General features: G+C 45.0%; 1 protein-coding gene across 2 annotated transcripts in view; it reads left to right on the top strand.

The window, feature by feature from the left end:
- The window catches only part of LOC140492241 (slit homolog 3 protein-like), a 670939-nt gene that overhangs the window by 555259 nt on the left and 89915 nt on the right, over positions 1 to 25765 (top strand). For both annotated transcript variants that reach the window (XM_072591156.1, XM_072591157.1), the window contains 4 exons: positions 8220 to 8370; positions 10077 to 10151; positions 21972 to 22115; positions 24123 to 24266. In XM_072591156.1, coding sequence (XP_072447257.1) covers positions 8220 to 8370; positions 10077 to 10151; positions 21972 to 22115; positions 24123 to 24266 — 514 coding nt within the window. The remainder of the gene's footprint in view (positions 1 to 8219; positions 8371 to 10076; positions 10152 to 21971; positions 22116 to 24122; positions 24267 to 25765) is intronic.

Raw genomic sequence — 25765 nt, 5'->3', positions numbered from 1 at the left:
CCTGGTCTGGCATTTATGCAGATACACAAACTGTATGATATTCACATTTGATCAGAGTTGCTTATACCCATTCAGGAAAGAGCTGGTTGTTTCTGCACTTGATCGGGGATGCTTTTACTTTGCTGGATTCTATATCATTGCTTCTGCGTGATTTCTTAAATTGTTTCAAATCTTTAGCATTTTATGGGCTACAATCCTGTCCAAAAAGGGCTGGATTGGATCCTTCAGTTTGGACCCAGACTAATGAAACAGAAGCCTCCTTTCGTCATTGCTTGGTATCTGATTGGACAATTGCGATCCAGCTAATGATAGATCTGGACCCCAATGTGCCTGCAGCCAATGAGATGGCAGTGTGGTCATGACTCTAGACTCGTAACCCAGAGGCTTAGACCAATCCTCAGGGACATAGATGCAAATCCAATCACTGCAGCAATGCATCTGAATCAACCCAAGATTGGTTAGGGAAAAACAAAACAAAACTACAATATGCCTGGGCTTAACTTGGAATGAATTGACAATAAAATCTTATAAATTTTGTGGGTTTGTGAAAGAATTGCACAGAAGCTGGAATCCTGTCACTAAGTCACCCTTTATTTACGTGTGCACAGTACATGGGCTCTGAATGGCCAGCTCAGAGTTAGTCCCTAGACTGGGAAGACCTTCTGAATCTCCGGTTTATACCTGTCAGCCAGGGCTCCCTGATTAGAGACAAGAAAACTGAAATCCAAAGTAGACAAGCATGTTGAAAGAATACAGCAAGCCAGGCAGCATCAGGATGTGGAGATGTCAAGAAGGTTTAGACCCAAAACATTGACTTCTCTACCTCCTGATGCTGCTGGCTTGCTGTGTTCTTCCAGCCTCCTGCTTGTCTACATAGGACCCCCTGATTGGCCCAGGTTAACACCCCCAATCAAGGACCTCATAGTCAGTCAGATCCACCTGGCCCTCAAATCACTACAGGTTGGGACCAAGGCTCAGCAGTGGGAGATTTCTACTGCAGGCCTTATCTGAGAAGCCAAACTTCCCCAGCACTAACATTCCTCATCTAAAGAACGTAACGCATAAATGCAGTGAGTCCTTCTCATCGAACAAGAGTCAAGCTTGTTTTGTTGGTATGATACCAGAGTATCTTGGGGCCATCTGATTGAAGTTAAGATGTTCACTTGGGGTGAGCTCATAATTAGCATTTCCAACTAAGGTTGAAAAGGGGACTCTTGAAACTGGGAATCTCCTCTGCAGGATGTTCTTTGGTTTTTCTTTGCCCTTATCTAGGCAGGTAGGGAGGATCCAGAGGCTGCCAGGGAAAGGAAGGCAATTCAGTCTGCCCCTGGGGTGGGGGTGTGCCTAATTTTGGACAATTGATGAGCTCTCAATTACTTTAGGAAGTCTGCTTTTAAAAACAGACTAAATTCGCTTAATTGTTTGATAATTTCATGAAGATTCCCAAAATTTTCTCCCACAGACTGGGTGACACTGGCAACACTATCCCAAGTATTGGTCAATTTTCGCTGGGCCCATAACCCACCTCAGTTCTTGATTTCCAGAGGGCCCACAACTTCGGTGCACTGACTTAAATTCAATCGTCCACAAGTTATGACAAACCAACCTCTAACACTAGGCTTGGCATCACTATAAATCCATGCTATGCATAAACTGGGGTGGCAAAACTCTTGTGCTTAGACTCATAGTCATTGAGACATAGAGATGTACAGCATGGAAACAGACCTTTCGGTCCAACCCATCCATGTCGACCAGATATCCCAACCCAATCCAGTCCCACCTGGCAGCACCCAGACCATATCCCTCCAAACCCTTCCTGTTCATAAACCCATCCAGATGCCTTTTGAATGTTGCAATCGTACTGGCCTCCACCACTTCCTCTGGCAGCTCATTATTCCTGAATGAATTGCTGTTCATTCCTGACGAAGAGCTTATGCTTGAAACATCGACTCTCCTGCTCCTCGGATGCTGCCTGATCAGCTGTGCTTGTCCAGCACCACACTCTCAACTCTGAGCTCCAGCATCTGCAGTCCTCATTTTCTCCTCCACAACATATAATTGTCTGGAGAGTCAGACAGCATTCATGAAAAAAGCTAACGTTTCGAGTCTAGATGACTCTTCAGATGGACATCTGATGAAGAGTTACCGAGACTCGAAACGTTAGCTTGCTCTATCTCCATGGATGCTGTCTGACCCGCTGTGATCTCCAGCATTTGTTGTGTTCAGTATAGATTCCAGCATCTGCAGTAACTTGCTCCTGTATAATTGTTTAGCCCCTTCTAATGATTTTAATCTCAACCTTCAAGAAATTACAAAACATTTTGTTTTCTTTTGTATGTGCTAAGCCAGTAATTCTTACCATGTCAAACTCATTTGTCAGCTCGTTGTTCATGGATTTTATTTGATTTATTATTGTCACATGTACTGAGGTACAGTGAAAAGTATTGTTTTGTGTGCTAACCAGACAAATCATACTGCACATAAATACACCACGGTAATAGACCAGAATGCAGAGTTACAGCTACAGAGAAGGAACAGAGAAAGATTAACTCTAATATAGAACATTACAGTGCAGTACAGGTCATTCGGCCCTCAATGTTACACCGACCTGTTTAACCAATCTGAAGCCCATCCAACCTACACTATTCCATTCTCGTCCATATGACTGTCCAATGACCATTTAAATGCCTTTAAGGTTGGCGAGTCTACTACTGTTGCAGGCAGTGTGTTCCTTGCTCCTACTACTCTCTGAGTAACGAAACTACCTCTGACATCTGATTTATGTCTATCACCCCTCGTGCTAGCCATCACCATCCGAGGAAAATGGCTCTCACTGTCAACCCTATCTAACCCACTGATTATCGTATATGTCTCAATTAAGTCGCCTCTCAACCTTCTTCTCTGTAACAAAAACAGTCTCAAGTCCCTCAGTCTTTCCTCATAAGACCTCCCCCCCATACCAGGCAACATCCTAGTAAATCTCCTCTGAACTCTTTCCAAAACTTCCAAATCCTTCCCATAACGCACTGACCAGAACTGTATGCACTACTCCAAATGTGGCTGCATCAGAGTTTTGTACAGCCGCATATAGAGTCATAGAGTCATAGAGATGTGCAGCCCGAAAACAGCCCCTTCGGTCCAACCCGCCCATGCAGACCAGATATCCCAACCCAATCTAGTCCCACCTGCCAGCACTTGGCCCATGTCCTTTTAAATGTTGTAATTGTACCAGCCTCCACCACTTCCTCTGGCAGCTCATTCCATACACGTACCACCCTCTGAATGAAATATTTGCCCATTAGGTTTTTTTTATATCTTTCCCCTCTCATCCTAAACCTATGCCCTCGAATTCTGGACTCCCCACCCCAGGGAATGTGTGAGGTCCATTTATAAGTCTGATAATAGCAGGGAAGAACCTGTTCCTGAATCTGGTCATTTCTGTTTTCAAACTTTAATATCTTCTGCCCAATGGAAGAGAGTATAACTCGGGTGGGAGGGGGTCTTTGATTATGTTGGCAGTGGGAAGTGTAGATGGAGTCAATGGATGGAGGGTTGGGCTTGTATGATGGACTGGGCTGTGTTCACAACTCTGTAAATTCTTTACAGTTTCAGACAGAGCAGTTGCCAAACCAGACTGTAATGCATCTGGATAGGTTCAAGTTGGTTAATTTGGACTAGGTTACTGAGAGGAAGGTGGATTTCATGGAACTTTGAAGAGCAAGAAACACAATCTTGGGTGGCTTAATTAGTTGAGATGTGAACTTTGATCTTTGGCAGAGATAAAGTCAGCATTATGTTTTTGATGTGTCGAGCCTCCCACAGCCTGAGACTGGGATTTAGACATATTCTGTTTTCTTGCCTTCCTGGGATGCTGCCTGACCTGCTGTGCTTTTCCAGCACCACTCTAATCTAACCTCTGGTTTCCAGTATCTGCAGTCCTCACTTTTGCGTAGCCATTAGAATGGAGCAAGTGAATGCTCTCAGGTTTCTTGGATGGAGTTGCACTCATCCATAAGACCATAAGACATAGGAGTGGAAATAAGGCCATTCGGCCCATCGAGTCCACTCCGCCATTCAATCATGGCTGCTGGGCACTTCAACTCCACTTACCCGTATTCTCCCTGTAGCCCTTAATTCCCCGAGATAACAAGAATCTATCAATCCCTGCCTTGAAGACATTTAGCGTCCCGGCCTCCACTGCACTGCATCCAGGCAAGTGGGAAGTGTTCAATCACACTCCTGCTTGCTCCTTATCTCTATGTCTGGCCCCTCAGCTCATTGTGCAAAGTAACATTCTTTTCGAGAATCTCTGTTGGTTGTTAAATGTAGCTCCCGAATGTGAAGTCTAAGATCTCTCCTGATGAGTCACAAACTAATTTAGCCTCCTGCTCCAGTAATTAATACCAGTTCAACTAACTACTTTCAGCTTATTGACAAATAACTGTTACTACCAAACAGTTTACTGTCGAACAATGAAATCTTTCCTACTACCTACTTGAAAGTTATGATTTGGAGATGCCGGTGTTGGACTGGGGTGTACAAAGTTAAAAATCACACAACACCAGGTTATAGTCCAACAGGTTTAATTGGAAGCACACTAGCTTTCGGAAAGTTGTTGAAAGTTGTTAGAAAGTGGTTAGTTCTGTCTAATTTACATTTAAACTTAAAAAAGACATGCTGGAACTAATTGTAAGAAATGGCCCAGGCTTTGACTGCCTCATGTAATCACAGTGTTGGTACAGTTCACTTTCTGGTTAATAGTAGCCCTCTCAAGTTAGTTATTGTGGGGGAGTTCAGAGATGGTAATGCTATTACCAGGGTAAGCGTGACGGCTCAGGAGTTAGCACTGCTGCCTCACAGCACCAGGGATTGGGGTTCCATTCCACCCTCAGGCAACTGTTTGTGTGGAATTTGCAAGTTCTCCCTGTGTCTGTGTGGGTTTCCTCTGGGTGCTCTGGTTTCCTCCCACAGTCCAAAGATGTGCAGGTCAGGGTGGATTGACCATGATAAATTGTCCAGGGATGTGCAGGCTAGCTGGGTCAGTCATGGGAAATGTGAGGTTACAGGGATGAGTTTGGTCTGGGTGGGATGCTCTTTGGAATGTTGGTATGGGCTGAATGGCCTGCTCCCACACTGTAGGGATTCTATTGACTATTTTGCAGAAATGCTTGAATTTCATCATGTCGGGGATGGCCATTGCGTGGCATTTGTTGATACAAATGTTATTTGTCACAAATCAAGGCACTCTACATGCCTTCACGCAGTATTCACAACGAGAGGGAGACCATCTAAAGGCATGAAGGAGATGAATCGATATGGTCTAATTGCCATTCAAGAACATGCGGCACGGTGGCTCAGTGGTTAGCACTGTTGCCTCACAGCGCCAGGGTCCCAGGTTCGATTCCAGCCATGGGCGACTGTCTGTGTGGAGTTTGCACATTCTCCCCGTGTCTGCGTGGGTTTCCTCCGGGTGCTCCGGTTTCCTCCCACAGTCCAAAGATGTGCAGGTCAGGTGAATTGGCCATGCTAAATTGCCCGTAGTGTTAGGTTAGGGGTATGGGTGGGTTGTGCTTCGGCGGGTCGGTGTGGACTTGTTGGGCCGAAGGGCCTGTTTCCACACTGTAAGTAATCTAATCTAATGCCTGCAAGGTGACCCAGCCTGGAACTGAATACATTTTTTCAGTCACAGGATGAGAGCATCACGGATTTGGTTAGCATTTATTACCAATTCCGAATTGCCCATAGGGCAGTTAAGAGAAAACCACATTGTTGGGGGTCTCGTATCACAACACCTTTCACAGTACCTCAGGACACATGACAGTCATAAATCAAATCAAATCAGTATGTTCTCACTAGGCTCCACAGATACTGCTAGACCTGCTGAGCTTTTCCAGCAATTTCTGTTCTGATTAGTGTTGAGTTTGTGCTGTGATATTCCACTTGAATTTCCTGATGTGGGATTCGAACTGCCGCTGTTAGTGCCATGAACAGTCCCTTTTGCTCCGGGCACCATTCTCATCTGTTCCACTCGCTCTTCCTCTCCCCTTCTCAACAACGTAAAAGGTGTTGTTTATTCAGTCCCACTCTGATCTGGAGAATTGGACTCGAAACATGACCCTCTGCAGAGATGCTGTTGAGTTTCTCCAGCATGTTCTGTTTTTATTTTGGGATTTGAGCTTTCAGCTTCGGGATTACTAATTTCAGGATCCAATTCACTGTACCCCCAATCTCAGTGCTATTCAGCTGAGTAACACCAGGATGAGGATCCAAATTTTAAGTGGAGAAAGGGGAGATTATGATTCCTTCTGGCTAAATTATCTTATCACTGGCAGCTTAGAAAAATCCCTAAGCTTTTTCCTGGCATAATGTGTTAGATTTCATGTGACCTTTTAAACTGGCTGTTTTTGGTTTTGCAGCAGCAAGAGGTCCTGAAAGGTGTTTGAGTGAGACCTTCTACACTTCACCTGTAGAAAAAAAACCCACAAGGATTTAAAGTGGCCTCACAGCTCATAACATTGAGGCTGCCATTGCTGTCTTGGAGCTCCTGATCCTGAAATCCTGTGGCCCCATTGCAGGCCTGCACTAGGTCAAACATCACAGTGGTGCAATCGATTGGCCAAGAGACTGCTGTTTGATCACTGCCTCTGTGGCTTTTTTTTACATTCACTCCCGGAATGAGGGGGTCGCTGGCTAGACCAACATTTTTTAGATTAGATTACAATCCCTACAGTGTGGAAACAGGCCCTTCAGCCCAACAAGTCCACACCGACCCTCTGAAAAGTAACCCACCCAGACCCATTTTCCTCTGACTAATGCACCTAACACTTTGGGCAATAATTTAGCATGGCCAATTCACCTGACCTGCACATGTTTAGACTGTGAGAGGAAACTGGGGCACCCAGAGGAAACCCATGCAGACACGGGGAGAATGTGCAAACTCCACACAGACAGTCACCCGAGGTTGGAATCAAACCTGGGACCCTGGTGCTATGAGGCAGCAGTGCTAACCACTGAGCCACCATGCCACCCAGTTGTTGGCCATCCTTAAATTAAGAGTCACCCACCTTGCCGTGGGTCTGGAGTCATATGTAGGCCAGATAAGGAAGGCACTTTCCTTCCCTAAAGGGCACCAGTGAACCAGATGGGTGTCTCCAACAACAGATTTATGATCGTCATTAGACTCTTCACTTCAGATATTCATTGAATTCAAATTCCACGATCAGCTGTGGTGGGGTTTGAACCCAGAACATTCCCTGGGTTTTTGGGGATGAACAGTGATAACATTGGTAGGCTGTAGTCTCCCCTGAACAATAGCCTCGCAATCTGTCCTGTGAACAGTTTCCAGGAGTGACAGGTTGTACAGTTTGTGGGAATACTGAAACCAGTTGATTGTGTCCTTCACGGAAGCACCAGTTGGAGTGAAGTGACAGCACAGGAGAGATGGTGTCATTTGTGGAATAGCCCAGCGGACCAGCAGGTTTTTACCTATCCATCAATTTTATTTTTATTCATCCACGGGGTGATGGTGTCGCTTGCCAAGCCAGCATTTATTGCCCATCCCTAATCACCCAGGGGGCAGTTAAGAGTCAACCACATTGCTGTGGGTGTGGAGTCACAGGTACGGTAAGGATGGCAGTTTCCTTCCCTAAAGAGCATTAGTGAACCAGTTGGTCTTTTACAACAATCAACAATGGATTCATGGCCATCATTCATTCCAGACTTGTATTGAATTCAAATTCTGCCATCTGCTGTGGTGGGAATCGAGCCCAGGTCCTGAGACCATTACCTGGGTCTCTGAATTAACAGTCTAGCGATACTACCATGAGACATGTTGTTTTGGTGTGCTTGTATGCAAATGGGAACTCATTATCTGGATGATCAGGGATGCCATTCAAGAGTGAGTGCATTGGATGATGCTTTGGATTAAAAAAACATGGGAGGGTATGGGGGGGGGGGGGAAGCAGGAAATTAGCACTGGGTAACAATGCTCATTTAACAAGTTAGAACATGTACGATGGGCCAAATGGGAGTGTACTGATCTGGAGCACTTCTGGTCACCGCACACTTGGTTGCTCTGACACACTGTGTCGCTAAGTCAGCCCAAGGCAACATTTGTTAACTGTATGTGTCGGCATAGTTGAATGGTCGTATCAAATCAAGAGCAGAAAGAGGAATTGTCATGAATGCACCTAACTGTTTGTGCTCGATGTTGTGCATAGGATCGGACGACTACCGGACCAAGCTGACTGGTGACTGCTTCATGGATATGGTGTGCCCTGAGAAATGTCGCTGTGAGGGCACCGTTGTGGACTGCTCCAACCAAAAGCTCACCAGGATACCCACTCACGTCCCAGAATACACCACTGAACTGTAAGTCTTGAGTGCAAGGCCAGCGTGGAGTAATACCCTCCTAAACAAGCAACAACTGCACAGCATTAAGTATCACCTCTCCCGGAGATAGAAAGGAATGAAAGCTGTTGAAGTATTATCAGATTAAGAGTCAGAAGGAAAGGAGTCTGGGTGGGTTACTCTTTGGAGGGTTGGTGTGGACTTGTTGGGCCGAAGGGCCTGTTTCCACACTGTAGGGAATCTAATCTAAAAAAGAGACAAATTTGAATTGACAGTAATATGACTGCTCTTTCTTGAGAATATTTTTGTGAAGCAGATGAGAGCTTGAGAGAGTCTGAGAATCACAACTAGTCCATCTCAGGCAGAGTGACAAGATGGAATTCTTACGCTATTGGCCCGGGGAAGGAGAAAGTATAGAGTCAAAAAGTGTGGTGCTGGAAAAGCACAGCAGGTCAGCTAGCATTCAAGGAGCAGGAAAGTCAACATTTTGAACATCAGCTCTTCATCAGGAATGGTCTTCATTCCTGATGAAGAGCTTATGCTCGAAACATCGACTCTCCTGCTCCTTGGATGCTGCCCGACCAGCTGTGCTTTTCCAGCACCACAGTTTTTGACTCTGATCTCCAGCGTCTGCAGTCCTCACTCTCCCAGCGAGAAAATATAGGCATATATTTGGTATTCAATGATTCTCCAACAGCTGGATCCGAACATGTCATGAACAAGGTAAAAGCTTTGATATGATACCATTCCTTTTGAAACATCTCCTGCCAATGCCTTTTTAAAATCATGTATTGGCATGAGGTAGCACAGTGGCTCAGTGGTGAGCAGTACTGCCTCACAGCACCAGGGACCCCGGTTCAATCGCTGCCTTGGGCGACAGTCTGTGTGGAGTTTGCATGTTCCCCCTGTGTCTGTGTGGGTTTCCTCCAGGTGCTCCAGTTACCTCCCATAGTCCAAAGATGTGCAGGTTAGGGTGGATTGGCCATGGGAAAGCATCCAGGGATTGGGCATGGTAAATTGTCCAGAGTTCGGCAGACTAGGTGGATTGGCCATGAAAATGCAAGGTAATGGGTACTGGAGTCTGGGTCTGGGTTTAGTTGGGATGCGCTTCAGAAGGTTTGTGCAGACTCAATGGGCTGAATGGCCTCTTCCTGCACTATAGGGATTCTGAAAAAGCCTCTTGAGTTACAGACACCCACAACAACATGTCTGAACCTCCAGGAAAGGAACAGGCAGAAGCTGGAGGAAATTGTGCGGGAGAGTAGAGGTTGGGTTTAGTGACAGCGTGAGAGAGATGGGATTAGACACTCTCTGCCCTGCATGCATTTGTTCAAGTTGTAAGGAACCTGTGGCATTTGAGATGTGAGATCCTGATACAAAATGCAGTGGGTACAGCTTTCATTGAGGAAGTAAGTGGAATTGACTCCAGTTACAAGAGGAGCACCAGTCTGACAGCAAGTTGGAAAAGGAACAAAGCAATCTGAGCTAAGAGGACCGAAACGCAGTTGATGGAGTCAAGTGATACTTCTTTTGTACCTTTTCCTGGGTGAACTGTGCAAGGGGTGAAATTTAGAGATTTTACTTTCACCTGTAATTTACAAATGTTTGATTGGGAGGTCTTTTAAAAAAACGTGTTTCTCTCGGTTGGAGTTTTCTGCACAACTCTAGTGTATCAAGTAGTAACTCTCTCCCTCATACATCTAATCATCTCTTTTTTTCTGACTCAGGCGACTGAATGACAATGAACTGACGATCTTGGAGGCAACAGGTATCTTTAAGAAGCTGCCAAACCTGCGAAAAATGTAAGTTTATCGAGCATTAGGAAGTCTGACGCAAGCTCAGCACTGGAAACGTTAACCCTGCTTCACCTCAGTCAATGCTGGCTGTTTCCAGCATCTCTTAATTTTGTTTCTGATTTCCAGCATCTACATAACATTGGATTTGGCATGCACGGTCCATCTGTTGGAGAAATTCTCAATGTGGCGCAGGCAGTCCGAGAAGGAAGGCAGTGCTGATTTGGTCTGTCCCCGCAGAATTTTCTCTTATGTGGCCAAGTTATGTGAAAGGTGATAGGTTTCTCAACTCAAGTGCAGAGATTTCCTGCACGATGACATTCTTCTCAGCTCACCGTGAGTGTAGAAACCGCCCATTTCATACGCAAGGGGTTCAGCCCTTGCAAAAAAAAAAATCCTTCTGGGCACCATGTTTAAAAGACACCCGGACACCACTTCACTCTCTGTAGTCCAGGAGCATCACACAACCTCTACACCTCACCCACTCCCGTCCCTGGAGACATCAGAGACCAGGCAAATAAATCAGTGCCACGCTTCAGTGATACTAGTTTACAGGCTTTCCTGAAGCCTGCCCTGGCGCAATAGGAGGTGCGCCATGCTGGTGGTTAGCACTGCTGCCTCACGGCACCAGGTACCTGGGTTCGATTCCAGCCTCGGGCAACTGTCTGTGTGGACCTTCTCCCATATCTGTGTGGGTTTCCTCCGGGTGCTCTGATTTCCTCCCACAATCTAACAATGTACAGGTAAGGGTGAATTGGCCATGCTAAATTGCCCTGTAGTGTGCAGGCTAGGTGGATTAGCCATGGGAAATACAAGGTTACGTGGATAGGATGGGAGACTGGGTCTGGGTGGGAAGTTTTTCAGAGGGTTGGTACAAACTCGATGGACTAAACGGCCTCTTTCCACAATGCAGAGATTCTATGAATCCTTAGTGATGCTGAAGACAGCAGCCTGGATAGAGGTGGCTGCAGAGCCCAGCACCCATTGGCAGCTCAAGAGAATGTGGCTCCATTGCCAGAAGAAGATGAGTGGTGTGCTGCACTCTGCCAGGCTAATAACTACTGTCTAGTCAATGCTTCGTGGACCTGAGTATTATGAGGTTGCCACAGCACAGGATTTAAACACAAAAGGTTTGGTACCAGGTATCTCCATCAGATGACAAAGAAATGGTTTGGTTGTGATGGAGCCAAGGAACAGAAGATGGTTTTACTCTTTGGAATTAGAAGGAAGCAACCAACCATCCCATGTTCGTCCCCCTTATGTCTGGTCGGATTTGTAACGAGATGTGCTTCTCGTTTTGGGCTAGCAACACTGCGCTTGTGAACATAATTCCGGTAGGTTATAGTGTCAATCCATATTCATGACCTGCTAATAAATGCAAAACAGGTGAAGATTTGGAAGTCCCAACTTGTCTGCAAAGTTCTGAGAACTTAACAACAAAAGCTTAACCTACCAAGAGGAAACTCTGTCTATTTTGCATCCTGCCCAATTACATTCCCTTACCCACCCATCTAAAATCTCTGAGCAAGTGCAGAGAATTCTGCTTTGTGTGTCCTGACAGTTCAATTAACCACTCAGGCAGAACAATGTCAAGGGTAGTACCCTGCAACGTGTTTTATTTGCCTGGGAACGGTCGATTTGTGTGTTTGTTTATTCCCTTCTCCCAGTCTCCTGCCTGTGAGTGAGCTGGCCACTCAGGGTAGTTAATCCTTTTGGGGTACCACTTGGTTTTTGAAAGTGACTCACCAGTCAGTTTCACCGGTCTGTATTCACCTCAAACATTGTAAAGTTTTGTGTACGTGAAAGCTGTCTGAAGAAGATGAAGGAATGTACTGAGTAGGCAAATGGGAACATTCTTAACAACCTTCTGTGTTCTCAGTGACACTGCTGTGGTCTTGGCTTTTTCTGAGCTGTTTATGATTAGTTCCTCTGGGAGCCATGTTCCTCAACAATCTGGAAATTCTGGCAGTCCATCTTTGCAGAGATGCCTTTGACACTCACATTTATGCAATTGTATCCCGACCATTAGAATATTAAAATTCAACTGACCTCCTACCTGCTCCCCTTTGAAATCTTGGGTATTGATCTATGTATCAGTAGTACAGAACAAAGAACAAGGACAAGTACAGCACAGGAACAGGCCCTTTGGTCCTCACAGTCTGTGCCGATCATCGTGCCCCAACTAAACAACAAACCTTCTGCCCTTATTCAGTCCAGATCCCTCTATTCCCTTCGTATTCATGTAACCGTCCCGATGCCTCTGAAATGTCTCCACTCGCCCACTTCCAGCACCTCTTGTGGCAGTGCGTTCACTCTCTGTGTGAAAAACTTCCCTCACACATCCCCCTTAAACTTTCCCCCCTCACCTTGAACCTGTGCCTCCTTTGTAATTGAAACCTCAACCCTGGGACAAAGCCTCTGACTTTCCACTCTATCTATGCCTCACATAATGGCGTAGACCTCTATCAGTTCTCCTCTTGGCCACCATCTTTCCAATGAAACCTATCTTTTTAACCTTTCCTCAGAGCCAATGGCCTCAAGACCAGGCAACATCCTGGTGAACCTCCTCTGCGCCCTCTCCAAAGCTTTCACCTCCTTCTGGTAGTGTGGTGATCAAAACTGCACACAACACTCCAAATGCGGCCTAACGAGGGGTTTATATAACTGCAACATGGTTTGCCAATTCTTGTACTCCATGTCCTAGCCAGTGAAGGCAGTTAAGGGGATTGATTTTCATGGGCATTTTCCCCTGTTAATCCACATTAGCTTTGACAGAAGAGCACCAGAAAACTCCAGGGAATTCTTGCATATCCTTACAATCCCTTGTAGATAATCCTCATGTTTATTTACAAATAAACCACAACAAGAAACCTAACAATTGGCAAAGAGGGGAATAACATAAAAAATTAATGTCAGAATATCAGTAATGGATAAGTTAGCTTTTGGAAGACTGGCTTCCAACTCTGTTCAATTATCCATTAAATAAACAAATCACAACATTCTCTTACAGAGCAGGGAGCACAACTTGTCTTTGTAATCAGCCAGGCTTTGATTTTTAGATCAAACCTCATTTGAAAAATTCCCTTGTTGTTAAGCTCCCTGTTTTTGTTCCCGTGTGCCAAACCTTGTTCCATAACCGCCCAAACAAATTTAATATACATGCATATGATTAACTACAATAAACAGATGTTACAAATGCAATCACTGACATAGCCATCTGGGTTTATAACATTGTGCAAATTATGTCCACCATGCAAATCCTCACAATAAAAAGACGCGAGCTAGATTTGTTCAAAGGAAGGCAGACGATTGAACCATTGTACCAGTTCCCTTTGAGTTTAAGACACAATCTGATACTTTTGAAAACAAGCCAAGTTACTGATTCTGAGGATCAGTGCCTGTCGAGTGACTGAATTGATGGCTTTGTCAATGGCTTTGTCAATGGCTGTGCCTTGAATTGACCATGGTGTCTGGTCAGGGTTGTAGATTTCTGCCTTTGGTCTGTGTGTCTGACCAGCAAATCTTTGTGAACACAGGACAGGATGTCTCTCGAGGTAGTGCGATCCAGAATGCAGGATTTGTTTTTTATTTCCCTTCTCTGCTGTCATTCTATCTCATTACTCAGGGATTTGGATTAGAAACATCATGTAGCTGGAGTTAGTGTTGTCATGAATGATTGGCAGCGAGTTCCTCTGTGTCGTTTTGTAATTGCTTCCAGCAGAGCTTCAGTGTGTCTTCGTAGTATTTTCTTTGCCCTCGCCAGGAGTCTTGGCTCCTGAAAGCAGAACTTGGCAGAGAATATGGATTTTAGCCATGTGGGTGTGGTGTCCAGTTCATCAAAGGTAATTCTATGGACCTTGCCTGAGCGCTTGAGAAACTGGCTTCAGAAAGGATACCAGCATCTTTTTGATGGTCTTCCCATTGAATCCAGAGAATTGGATGTTGATGTCGTTTCTCCATGTCACTGATAGACAATTCAGACTCCCTAGGAGAAAGTGAGGACTGCAGATGCTGGAGTACCAGAGTTGAAAAATGTGGTGCTGCAAAAACACAGCAGGCCAGGCAGCATCCGAGGAGCAGGAAAATCGACGTTTCGGGCAGAAGCCCTTCTTCAGGAATGAGGAAGGTGTGCCAAGCGGGCTGAGATAAAAGGTTGGGAGGAGGGAATTTGGGGGAGGGGCGCTGGGAAAAAGTTAAGTGGAAGGAGGTGAGGGTGATAGGCTGAAGAAGGGGTTTGGTTGGAGAGGTCGGGAAGAAGATTGCAGGTCAAGAGGGTGATGCTGAATCCGAGGGTTGGGACTGAGATAAGGTGGGGGGAGGGGAAATGAGGAAGCTGGAGAAATCTACATTCATCCTGTGTGGTTGGAGGGTTCCTAGGCAGAAGATGAGGCGCTCTTCCTCCAGGCGTCGTATGGTCTGGCGATATCATTGGCGGAGTGGGAGGGGGAGTTAAAGAGTTCAGCCACGGGGCGGTTGGGCCTTCCACTTCCCGCAACTCCGCCCTTGAACCCCGCCCCTCCAATCGCCACCAGGACAGAACCCCACTGGTCCTCACCTTCCACTCCATCAACCTCCAGATACATTGTATCATCCTCCATCATTTCCGCCACCTCCAAACAGACCCCACCACCAGGATATATTTCCCTCTCCACCCCTATCAGCATTTCGGAGAGACCACTCCCTCTGCGACTCCCTTGTCAGGTCCACACCCCCCACCAACCCAACATCCACTCTGGCACCTTCCCCTGCAACTGCAAGAAGTGCATAACTTGTGCCCACACACCCCCCCCACCACTTCCCTCCAAGGCCCCGAGGGATCCTTCCATATCCATCACAAATTCACCTGCACCTCCACACACATCATTTACTGCATCTGCTGCACCCGATGTGGTCTCCTCTACACTGGGGAGACAGGCCGCCTAATTGCGGAACATTTCAGGGAACACCTCTGGGACACCCGCACCAACCAACCCAACCGCCCCGTGGCTGAACACTTTAACTCCCCCTCCCACTCCGCCAAGGACATGCAGGTCCTTGGCCTTCTCCATCGCCAGACCCTGGCCACACAACACCTGGAGGAAGAGCGCCTCATCTTCCGCCTAAGAACCCTCCAACCACACGGGATGAATGCAGATTTCTCCAGCTTCCTCATTTCCCCTCCCCCTACCTTATCTCAGTCCCAACCCTCGGACTCAGCACTGCCCTCTTGACCTGCAATCTTATTCCCGACCTCTCTGCCCCCAACCCCACTCTGGCCTATGACCCTCACCCTCACCTCCTTCCACCTATCTTTTTCCCAGCGCCCCTCCCCCAAATTCCCTCCCCCCTACCTTTTACCTCAGCCTGCTTGGCACACCAACCTCATTCCTGAAGAAGGGCTTATGCCCAAAACGTTGATTTTCCTGCTCCTCAGATGCTGCCTGGCCTGCTGTGTTTTTTCAGCACCACGTTTTTCAATTCAGACTTCCTGCATTACAGGAGTGTGGTGATGTCGATTCTTCTCTACCCTCGAATTTTTGTTCACTGATGAAGATTTTATTGTTGAGCACTCCTTCCATAGTTTGAAATCCCAACAATGCTGACTTACACATGAATTCTATAAGAGGCTACTGGAGTGTAACCTGGAGGATGTCAGCTATCGCTTTGAACTGAGAATGCCAGATCTCTGCAGAATGATGTACTTAGTACCCTAATAATATCATTGGTCAATGATTCGTTGAATCAAATAGACCCAAGAATGACCCAAGTGAATTTTCCCTGACCTCACGTTTTACTCTGCCTTGAGCCTTTTTGACAGAGGGCACGTAAAGTCTGCCTGGCCTGATGATGAAAAGACATGACACAGCCTGCATTTCTGGGCTCAAGTCATTGAATCATAGAATTGTAGGGTCATTACAATGTGGAAACAGGCCAATCAACCAGTCCACACTGAATCTCCGAAGAACATCTCATGCCCTACCCTATTGCTGCATTTCCCATGACTGATCCATCTAACGTACACATCCCTGGACACTATAGGCAACTTAGCATTGCCAATCCACCCGAACTGCACATCTCTGGACATTGGTACAGGTTTAATGTAACCTAACGTCCAATTGGTGCATCTTAAACATGGATGAAAAAGTGTCACACTTAGTGTCTGCTGCTCTTCAAGTAGCAGGGCAGAGATTGGGTTCCTGTCTTCCCCAGTACATTCACAGAATCCCTACAATGTGGAAGCAGGCCATTCGGCCCATCGGATCCACTGAAGAACATTCTACTCACCGGCTCACACTCCTTCTCCCTGTAACCCTGCATTTTCCATGGCCACCCCATCGAACCAGCGTATCCCTAGACATGATGGGCAATTTAGCATTGCCAAACCATCTTTTCTGCCCATTCTTAATTGAAGTTGTCTGACTTTTGTTGGTTGGTTGGGGGAATGACAGTGAAGGTTAGAAACTCCGTCATGGAAGAAAAGGAGAAAAATCAGTTGAGTATTCTCACACCCGGGCGATCTGCTTGTCTTTAGTTTTACTGACTTCCCATCAAGCTTGATTGGGTGCAGTGATTGGATGATCAATCCTTCTTGACTCCAGAGCTGAATGTGTCCAGGGGAAAGGTGTAATGTCTCTTGAGGCAGAGTCTGGGAAGGCGTGCCTGCTTTTCTGCTGAATGGATTAGACCTTGAATGGAGACCGAGCATGCTTGGTATCTTCCTGTACAAATGACTGAGTGGATCAAGCAACTATTGAGTCTGTTGGACAACCTTCAGGTTACTCCTAGCCTTGCCCTTCTGCAATATCCAGTGAATTTTGTGAAATATACTGTGCTGGGAAAGGCAAGATAAGCTTGCCTGATGCTCAGTGACTTGCCTGTATTCATTCATGAAGGCTGGTTAGTTAGTCAAGGTAGTCAGAGGTAGTTTGGCACCGTGGTAAAAGTACCTCAGCAAGAGTGAGTTTCCCTTGAGGGATTAGGGAGGTTGGAAAGAAAACAATACTCATTGGCCAGACGGTGTTAGTATTTTGCTTTTGGTAGGTTACAACTAAAGGGGGAAATAGTCTTCTATCTTCATGCTGATATTTGGAAACATTATACATAAAACCATAGGATCCCTACAGTGTGGTAGTAGGCCATTTGGTCCATCTAGTCCACACCGAACCCTCCCATCCAGACCCACCCTATACTTCTGCATTTTTCCCATGGCTAATCCACTTAGTCTGCACTCCATGGGTAATTTAGCATGGCCAAATCACCTAGCCTGTACATCTTGGGACTGCAGGAGGAAACCAGAGCAAACCCATGCAGAGAATGTGCAAACTCCACACAGACAGTCACCTGAAGGTGGAATCGAACCCATGTTCCTGATGCAGGCAGCAGTGCTAACTACTGAGGCACCGCGCCGTCCATCACATGTCTAAATTGGAAATTAGTGCACAGTGCACATGTGATGCACTGGTCATGCTGACAATGTGCAGGGTTTAATGCCCTTGGAATAGCTCAACACAAACTGACAATGGATCACTCATGTGACAGATCCAACTCAATGAGTTCTCAACCCCAAAGTGGACATTCATTTTTCTTCCTCTTCCGATGTGGCAGGAGGAGCAGCGCTCCAAAAGCTAATGCTTCCAAGTAAACCTGTTGGACCATAACCTGGTGTTGTGTGATTTTTAACTTGGTGCACCCTAAAGGACATTGCCCATCGTGGACTTCTATGTTGGTCCATGGTTCTGTTTGGAAAGCGAGGACTGCGGATGCTGGAGAGTTAGAGTCGAAAGATGTGGCGCTGTAAAAGCACAACAGGTCAGGCAGCATCTGAGGAGCAGGACAGTCGGCATTTCAGGCATAAGACCTTCACCAGGGCTTGATTCCTGTCTTTCTGCCTGCAATTGGTGCGTGCTCGCAAAATTTTATATGCAGACACTCGACCTGTTTTTCTGACTTCTGAGAAGATCGTTCTTAGACATCGCCTGCTGGAGTGGGAACGAAACCCAGGGTTTCTGACTCAGAAACTGACGTGCTGCCCGTTACATCCACCCTTCTTTGTTGCCAGTTACTTATCGTTATGGTTTCAGTATGCAACACCTCTTTACTTTCAAATTACTCCCAGAATTCTGAGGAAAAATAGATTGAATTTCTTCTTTAAATTATAGCACGAAAATAAGTCAAGGATGATTAATCTTTGGCTGTCCTCTCAATGAGTGGTAACGAATGGCACAGATTGGTGCTTTTGAGCTCCAGGTAGAGGTTGGGCTAATTTCCTGGAGTGTGGAGGCTGAGAGGTGACTTTATAGAGGTTTATAAAACCATGAGGGGTATGGATAGGGTAAATAGACAAAGTCTTTTTCCCCAGGGAGGAGGAGTCCAAAACTAAAAGGCATAGGTTTAAGGTGAGAGGGAAAAGATTTAAAAGGGACCTGAGGGGCAACTTTTGACACAGAGGGTGATGCGTGTATGAGATGAGTTGCCAGAGGAAGTGGTGGAGGCTGGTACAATTGCAACATTTAAATGGCATCTGGATAGGTATATGAATAGAAAGGGTTTGGAGGGATATGGGCCAGGTGCTGGCAAATTGGACTCAATCAGTTAAGGATATCTTGTCAACATGGATGAATTGGACAGAAGGGTCTGTTTCTGCTGTATAACTCCATGACAATATCTCTGGATGCCTACTTTTGGACCATACTAAAGACAGAAAATAGGTTAGAGAATAATGAGTTGTTTCATTTTCATACTTTGCAAGATTCATATATTCTCTCTCTTTCTTCATACCCAATCAAGGCAAAGGTGTCCCCTTCCTTTCCATACCGGACTCAATTTGAGTTCTGGGAAGTATTTTGACCAAGCAGGTTTTTTTCACATCTTTTCCTGGGGGATAAAATTCTGGATCAAATCCATGAGGTGGCCTTCTATCTATTCTTTCATCCATTGTATTCACATCCTAATGAGCCCATAATCAAGAGTCAGAAGATCTAATGTGATAATTTAACCTCTTCCTGAAGTGTTTTCCAACCCTGCACTACAATAATGTGGAGGTGCCAGTGTTGGACTGTCATGGACAAAGTCAGAAGTCAAACAACACCAGGTTATAGTCCAACAGGCTTATTTGAAATCACAAGCTTTCAGAACAGTGTTGTTGGACTCTAACCTGGTGTCATGTGACTTCTGACTTTGCATTACCGTGACTGCTGTAGCAATTCTGCAGCTCCTGCATAACTTGGTTATTTTTGGCTTTTTAACCATTCAATCAGTTTCTTATTCTACTTTTTCCTCTACTACTCTGGCACAGTTTGATTCTTGGCTCACTCCTTTCTGCTGTCTTGGCTCACCCTGGTTTTACCTCATCTTCTCCATGTTGCCCTTGCATAATTTACTTCTTAACCCAGCTCCCTGCTCGATTTGCTGTATGCTTTTCTGTACTAGCCCCAACAGGTTTCCAATACAGTTGGACATACACTGATTACCGTTGAAGCATCAGCCATGTTAGTGCTCGGATTAATGTCAAGGAATTACACAATGGTGTTCCAGTACTGTCTCACTCAGTTGCCTGTTTATTTTTTCCAGACAAAATTTGTTAAGTTCGGAGAGGAGGATCTGTTCTTTGACTGACTTTGTAACTTGCACCTGGAGAAACTAAACAGGCAGTCAAAAAAAGCAGGCATTCAGGGACCCTAATGGATTCTTTTAGAGGCAGGAAGGAAAAGATTTTCAAGTTCAAGTTAACTCTGAGCCAATATTCTGATTTGACGGTTCATTTGCTACACTACCGTAATGGTGAGGAAGATTATGCCGCTGGGTTTCTGAGCAAGTGGACTCCCCCACACTCCCATGTTTGAAAGAAGACAATCGACCAAGTTTTCTAGAATGTTGACTGTCTGCCTGTGTCATGGATGATTATTGTATGATTGCAACGAGGTCAGCCAGGTGGACCTCAGAGAATGTGAGTTGCCTGACCGGGGCTGTTAACCTGGTCCAGTCAGGGAGCCCTGGCTGACAGATAGAAACAGGAGTGTCAGAGGTTTTGTTCACTCTGACAGCCAGCTCTGAGGGAGCTGGACCAGTGTGAAGGACTTGTAGAAAGTGAGGACTGCAGATGCTGGAGATCAGCATCGAAGAGTGTGGTGCTGCAAAAGCACAGCCTGGCACCATCCGAGGAGCAGGAGAATTGATATTTTGGGCATAAGGCCGTCATCAGGAATTGAGCCCTTCATCAGTGTCAACGCCTCTCCACGTGTAAATAAAGGGTGACTTGGTAACAGGACACCGGCCTCTGTGGGGTTATTGCAGTTACAAAGATTGCTTTCATAGCAGAATAACCAAGAGGCTGTTTTGGGCAGACTGTTGTTGAATCTTTCCTGTGAACAAAGTTTCCTGCTTCTCAAACTGCAGGTTGTCATCTTGCCATCCATTTATCATTATCCAATAGCTTGAAGTCTGGGTTTGAACATGAGATTCTTCCGTCCATTAGAAGTGTGCCAGTATGAGTCAGGAAAGGTTCAGAAGACATTTGAAAAGGACCCACTCCATGATCTGTGCATAATGTCTCAATCATCATTAATGTAGTCATAGTTTGTATTTGCTCTTTCCCAAGATATGGGCATCAATGGCAAGGACAGCATTTGTTGCTCACCCCTAAGTGCCCGAGCAAGCTGCCTTCCTCAAACGCTGCCATTCACATTGTGTAAGTAGACCCAGAGTCACACTGCAAATCATTCCTCACAACTGCAAGGTTTCTCAATGGAAGGTTACAGAGAGGTGTGATTAAGCTTTGCAATCTTGTTTTGTAGATTATAAGTGGATTTTCCTATTACTGAGATTCAATTTGGAAAGCCTGTGAGTTCCTGGCTGTATAATAACAGGCATCTCATTTCAAAACTTACTTTCTAATCAAATCTTAACTCGTCTGATCCATTGGTAAATTCCCTAATGTAATAATAGCTAAATGTTATGATCGTACCAGCTGAGCTTCTCTAAGTAACGTCCTTCTGCCCAATTCTGAAGATTTTACCTTTTGTATTAACCTACCAAGGATACCTTGTGTGCATGCATGTGTGGATCCACATTCAGAATGTAATGTCCACCTCTGTGCACGTGTAGATCCACTGACATTGTGTTTATATGCGTGTGTGAAGAGCTTAGAAATGGACCGTCTTAGTCTACATTAAGCGCTTTCCCTTCCAAAATAGCTGAGGTTAGATAGAGTTCACAGTTCCCTTTATATTGCCCAGTAACATGCTTGCCAAACATTCCCAACTTGCATCAATGTGACATTTCTATTTCCTACACCATCTATCCTTGTGCATATCCCAAGGTGTATTGCCCAATTAGTGCTGAATTGTAGTCAGATTTGTGAACTGGACTTGTTTCCTCTGGGAACTGTACTATGAGACTGCCCAAACTTATTTCACCATGGACTCTTAATTGCCATCTGACAGGAAAGCTTCATTCCATCTGCATGAACTGAATTGGAAGCCAGACTGCATACCTAATAAAACAGTGTACACAGACAGTGTTAAATTTCAGTGCCACCTACCTCATTAACAACATAAATTAAATTAGAATATTAAAAACAGTCTGAATTTTGATCAAAAATGTATTTTAACATTATGGAGAATTTAGGAAATGGGTTTCAGACATGTCCATTTTTCATCAACGTCTTGCTTATGACTGTTTCCATGAAACATTTTCATTTTCCAATTCCGTACAAGGCTAATCATAAAAGCTATTTAGGTTGGACACCTACACTGAAAATGCATTTGGAAAGAGGAACGGAGTATAATTTTCCCAAATTAATATTTGTCATACTTCCTTTGAGAATTAATATTTTTCACTGTCTCTCATTAGAAACCTGAGCAACAACAAGATCAGAGATATCCGGGAGGGAACATTCGAAGGGGCGTCAGGAGTCTTGGAATTGTTGCTGACTGGAAATGAACTGGAAATGGTCCATAGCCGAATGTTTGCTGGTCTCTCTGGACTCAAGACACTGTAAGTGCAGAGCGCTGATAATCTGCAATATCTGGAGAGTACCTGGTATCAGGACAGCTGTCAGAGCAAATCTGTTTTATACACCAAAAGCCTCCAGTTTGTTGGATTTCTAATTTTAAGCTGTTTACTTTTGATTTTTGTGTACGTCAACGTAAACTATGCCAGTTAATCACAGATGGTTTTACAGATGGAAAGTGGCCAGACATAGTTTCAACTTTGGATAGAATATTCCACCCAAAATATTCTGGACAGTGTGCTGGATAGCCTATTACTTAAGATTCTGATTAAAATCAAACATAAAACATTTACATCAATTTCAACAATTCTAGGGCTTGAGACACCTTCTCCCATGTTGTTACCCCAACCCCCACACACCAGGCTTTGTTATCACATGGTCTGCTATTACACACCATCTTTGTTAGCCACTAAATGGCCCCCCTGTTAGGAGCTATTCATTCTCCCAGGCTGATCACTATCTGCTCCTTTGTCTGTCCAACTGTTTCCCTCTCTCCCAAAAAAAAACAGAGATAGCTGGAGAAGCTCAGCAGGTCTGGCAACATCTGTGGAGAGGTTCTGAGGAAGGGCCACTCAACCTGATACGTTGACTTTGATTTCCCTCCACAGATGCTGCCAGACCTGCTGAGCTTTTCCACCAACATCTGCTTTTGTTTCTGATTAACAGCATCTGCAGTTCTTTCGGCATCTGTTCTCCTCTCTTTTTGGGCTCCATCTCCACCAATCGTTTGCTCCTTAACCAATTCCCTCATCCTATCTTCTACATTAAAAACAACTTTTCCTAGTAACAAGGTAAGAACAAATTACTGCAGATGCTGAAATCTGTGCTGAAATAAAAATAATAATGGCAGCATCCATGGAGAGAGAGCAAGCTAACGTTTTGAGTCAAGATGAATCTGATTAGCTCTGAGGAAGAGCCACTGGACCCAAAACGGTAACTCTGATTTCTCTCCTCCGATGCTGCCAGACCTGAGCTTTTCCAGCAACTTCTGTTTTTGTTTTTGACTTCCAGCATCTGCAGTTCTTTTGGTTTTTATTTAATAAAAAATATGTAATGGACCAATGCAATCAGACAGTTTAAAAATGGTTCATATTTTTTCTTTTCATTCAAAAATATACCTGCTCATGTTTTAAGAATGATTGCCCTGTGTGGTTTATTGGCATAGCTGACGATTGTTTATTACCAAGACAGAAACATTTTTAAAATAAGTTAGCAATCCATTATGTGTGAGAAATCTACTCCAAGCTCACTAAAAACAATTTTAAATGGAAAAAAAAACAACTGCACTGAACTTTTTAATAGTTTCCTTGGTTGTGCACTACTGGGTTCCTAGTGAATAGCTTTTATAGATCCTCACATGAGGATCAATGGTCGGCACAATATCGTGGGCTGAAGGGCCTGTTCTGTGCTGTATTGTTCTATGTTCTTTGTTCTATCTTTGAAATTGTGGGATTGTGCCGAAGAGACGGAACACAATTTAAAGAGGATTTCTGAATCAGTGGAATCTCTCCATTTGGCCAAGAGCAGAACTGGATTTATTTCAATAACACGTGAAATTTTTAATCTTTATTTTGAGCATCAATGGTTTGACTGGATAGATACTGCAATGTCCTCAGCAACTCCTGTTCACTCATGGGGCGGCACAGTGGCTCAGTGGTTAGCACTGCTGCCTCACAGCGCCAGGGACCCGGATTTGGGCTGACTGTCTGTATGGAGTTTGCCTGTTCTCCTCCCTGTGTCTGCGTGGGTTCTCTCCAGGTGTTCCAGTCAAAAGATGTGTGGGTCAGGTGGATTGGCCATGGGAAATGCATAGTGATAGGGTAGGGGGTGGTATGCCCTTCAAAGGATTGGTGTGGCTTCAATGGGCCAAACAACCTGCTTCCACACTGTCGAGATTCTATGGATGTCTTGTCCCAAATGTTTGAAAGAGAAGCAATGTTGATATGATTATTAGGCGCTGAAATGTTCCCTTTTCTTTCTCTGTGTTGTAGGATGCTGCGGAATAACCGGATCAGTTGTGTCAACAATGACACTTTCACTGGCCTTAGTTCTGTCCGGTTGCTATCACTGTACGATAACCGGGTCACCACCATCACCCCTGGAGCTTTCAACACCCTCCATTCTCTCTCCACCATGTAAGTACATAGAGTACCACCTAATTTCGCCTCAGCATTTGATTAAAGATTTAGAACAAAGAACAATACAGCACAGGAACAGGCCCTTTAGCCCTCTAAGCCTGCGCTGACACGTTTTGCCCTTCCATATGAAAACGGTCTTCACTTACAGGATCTGTATCCCTCTATTCCCTTCCTATTCATGTATCCATCAGGTGCTTCTTGAATGCTGCTGTTGTGTCTGCTTATATCACCTCCTCTGGCAGTGAGTTCCAGGCAATCACCACCCTTTGTGTGAAAAACATGCATCGCACATCTCTTTTAAACTTCCCTCCTCACACCTTGAAGCTGTGTCCTGTAGTAATTGACCCATCCACCCTTGGAAAAAGCTTCATACTTTCCACTCTATCCAAGCTATTCACAATCTTATAAACTTATTCATAATCTTATATATTCACAATCTTAATATCAGGTCATCCCTCAACCTTCTGCATTCCAGTGAAAACAAACCCAGTCTAGCGAACCTCACTTCATTGCTAAAATCCCCCATACCAGGCAACATCCTGGTAAAAGCTTTCTGTACGCTCTTCAAAGCATCCACGTCCTTTTGGTCGTGTGGCGACCAGAACTGTACATAATATTCAAGTGTGGCCTGACAAAAGTTCTATAAACCTGCATTATAACTTGTCTATCCTAATACTCAATGGCCTTTCCAATGAAGGCAAGCATGCAAGGGCCTTTTTTACTACCCTATCTACCTGTGCTGCCACCTTCAGTGATCTGTGAACCTGCACACCTAGTTCCCTCTGCCTATCAGTATTCCTAAGAGTTCTGCCATTCACTGTATAATTTCCACTTGTACTTGCCCTTTACCTCACATTTGTCCAGATTAAACTCCATCTGTAATTTTTCTGCCCTTACCTCCAACACATCTATATCCTGCTGTATCCTCTGACAACCTTCCTCACTACCTGCAACTCGAACAATCTTTGTATTGTCCGCAAACTTACTAATTAGACCAACTGCGTTTTCCTCCAAAGCATTCATGTAGATCACGAACAGCAGAGGTCCCAGCACTGATCCCTGTGGGACACCACTAGTCACAGCCCTGGAGAAAGTGGTTTCTTGAACCACTGCAGTCCATGAGGTGGAGTGACACTCTGTGTTGGTAGGGAGAGAGTTCCAGGATTTTGACTCAGTTGACAGTGAAGAAACTGTGATATAGTTGGAAGTCAGGATGGTGTGTGCCTTAGAAGGGAACTTGCAAAGGTACTCTGGCAGTGCAGTGGTAGTATCCCTACCTCCAGGCCAGCAGGCCTGGGTTCAGATCCCACCTGCTCCAGAGGCGTGTAATAATATCTCTGAACAGATTGATTACAAAACATCTAGAAGGGAACTTGGGAGGTGATGGTTCTTACAAGCATTGCTACCCTTATCCTTGTAGTGGTAGAGGTTGCATGTTTTCAGTCAGAGGAAGCTCTGGCAATTCATTCTTCACTTGAATAGCTAGTGTAAAGATA

Source organism: Chiloscyllium punctatum, chromosome 20 (assembly GCF_047496795.1).
Source record: "Chiloscyllium punctatum isolate Juve2018m chromosome 20, sChiPun1.3, whole genome shotgun sequence".
Taxonomy (NCBI): Eukaryota; Metazoa; Chordata; class Chondrichthyes; order Orectolobiformes; family Hemiscylliidae; genus Chiloscyllium; species Chiloscyllium punctatum.
The sequence above is the reverse complement of the archived record's forward strand: the minus strand, read 5'-3'. Positions and strand labels throughout refer to the sequence as shown.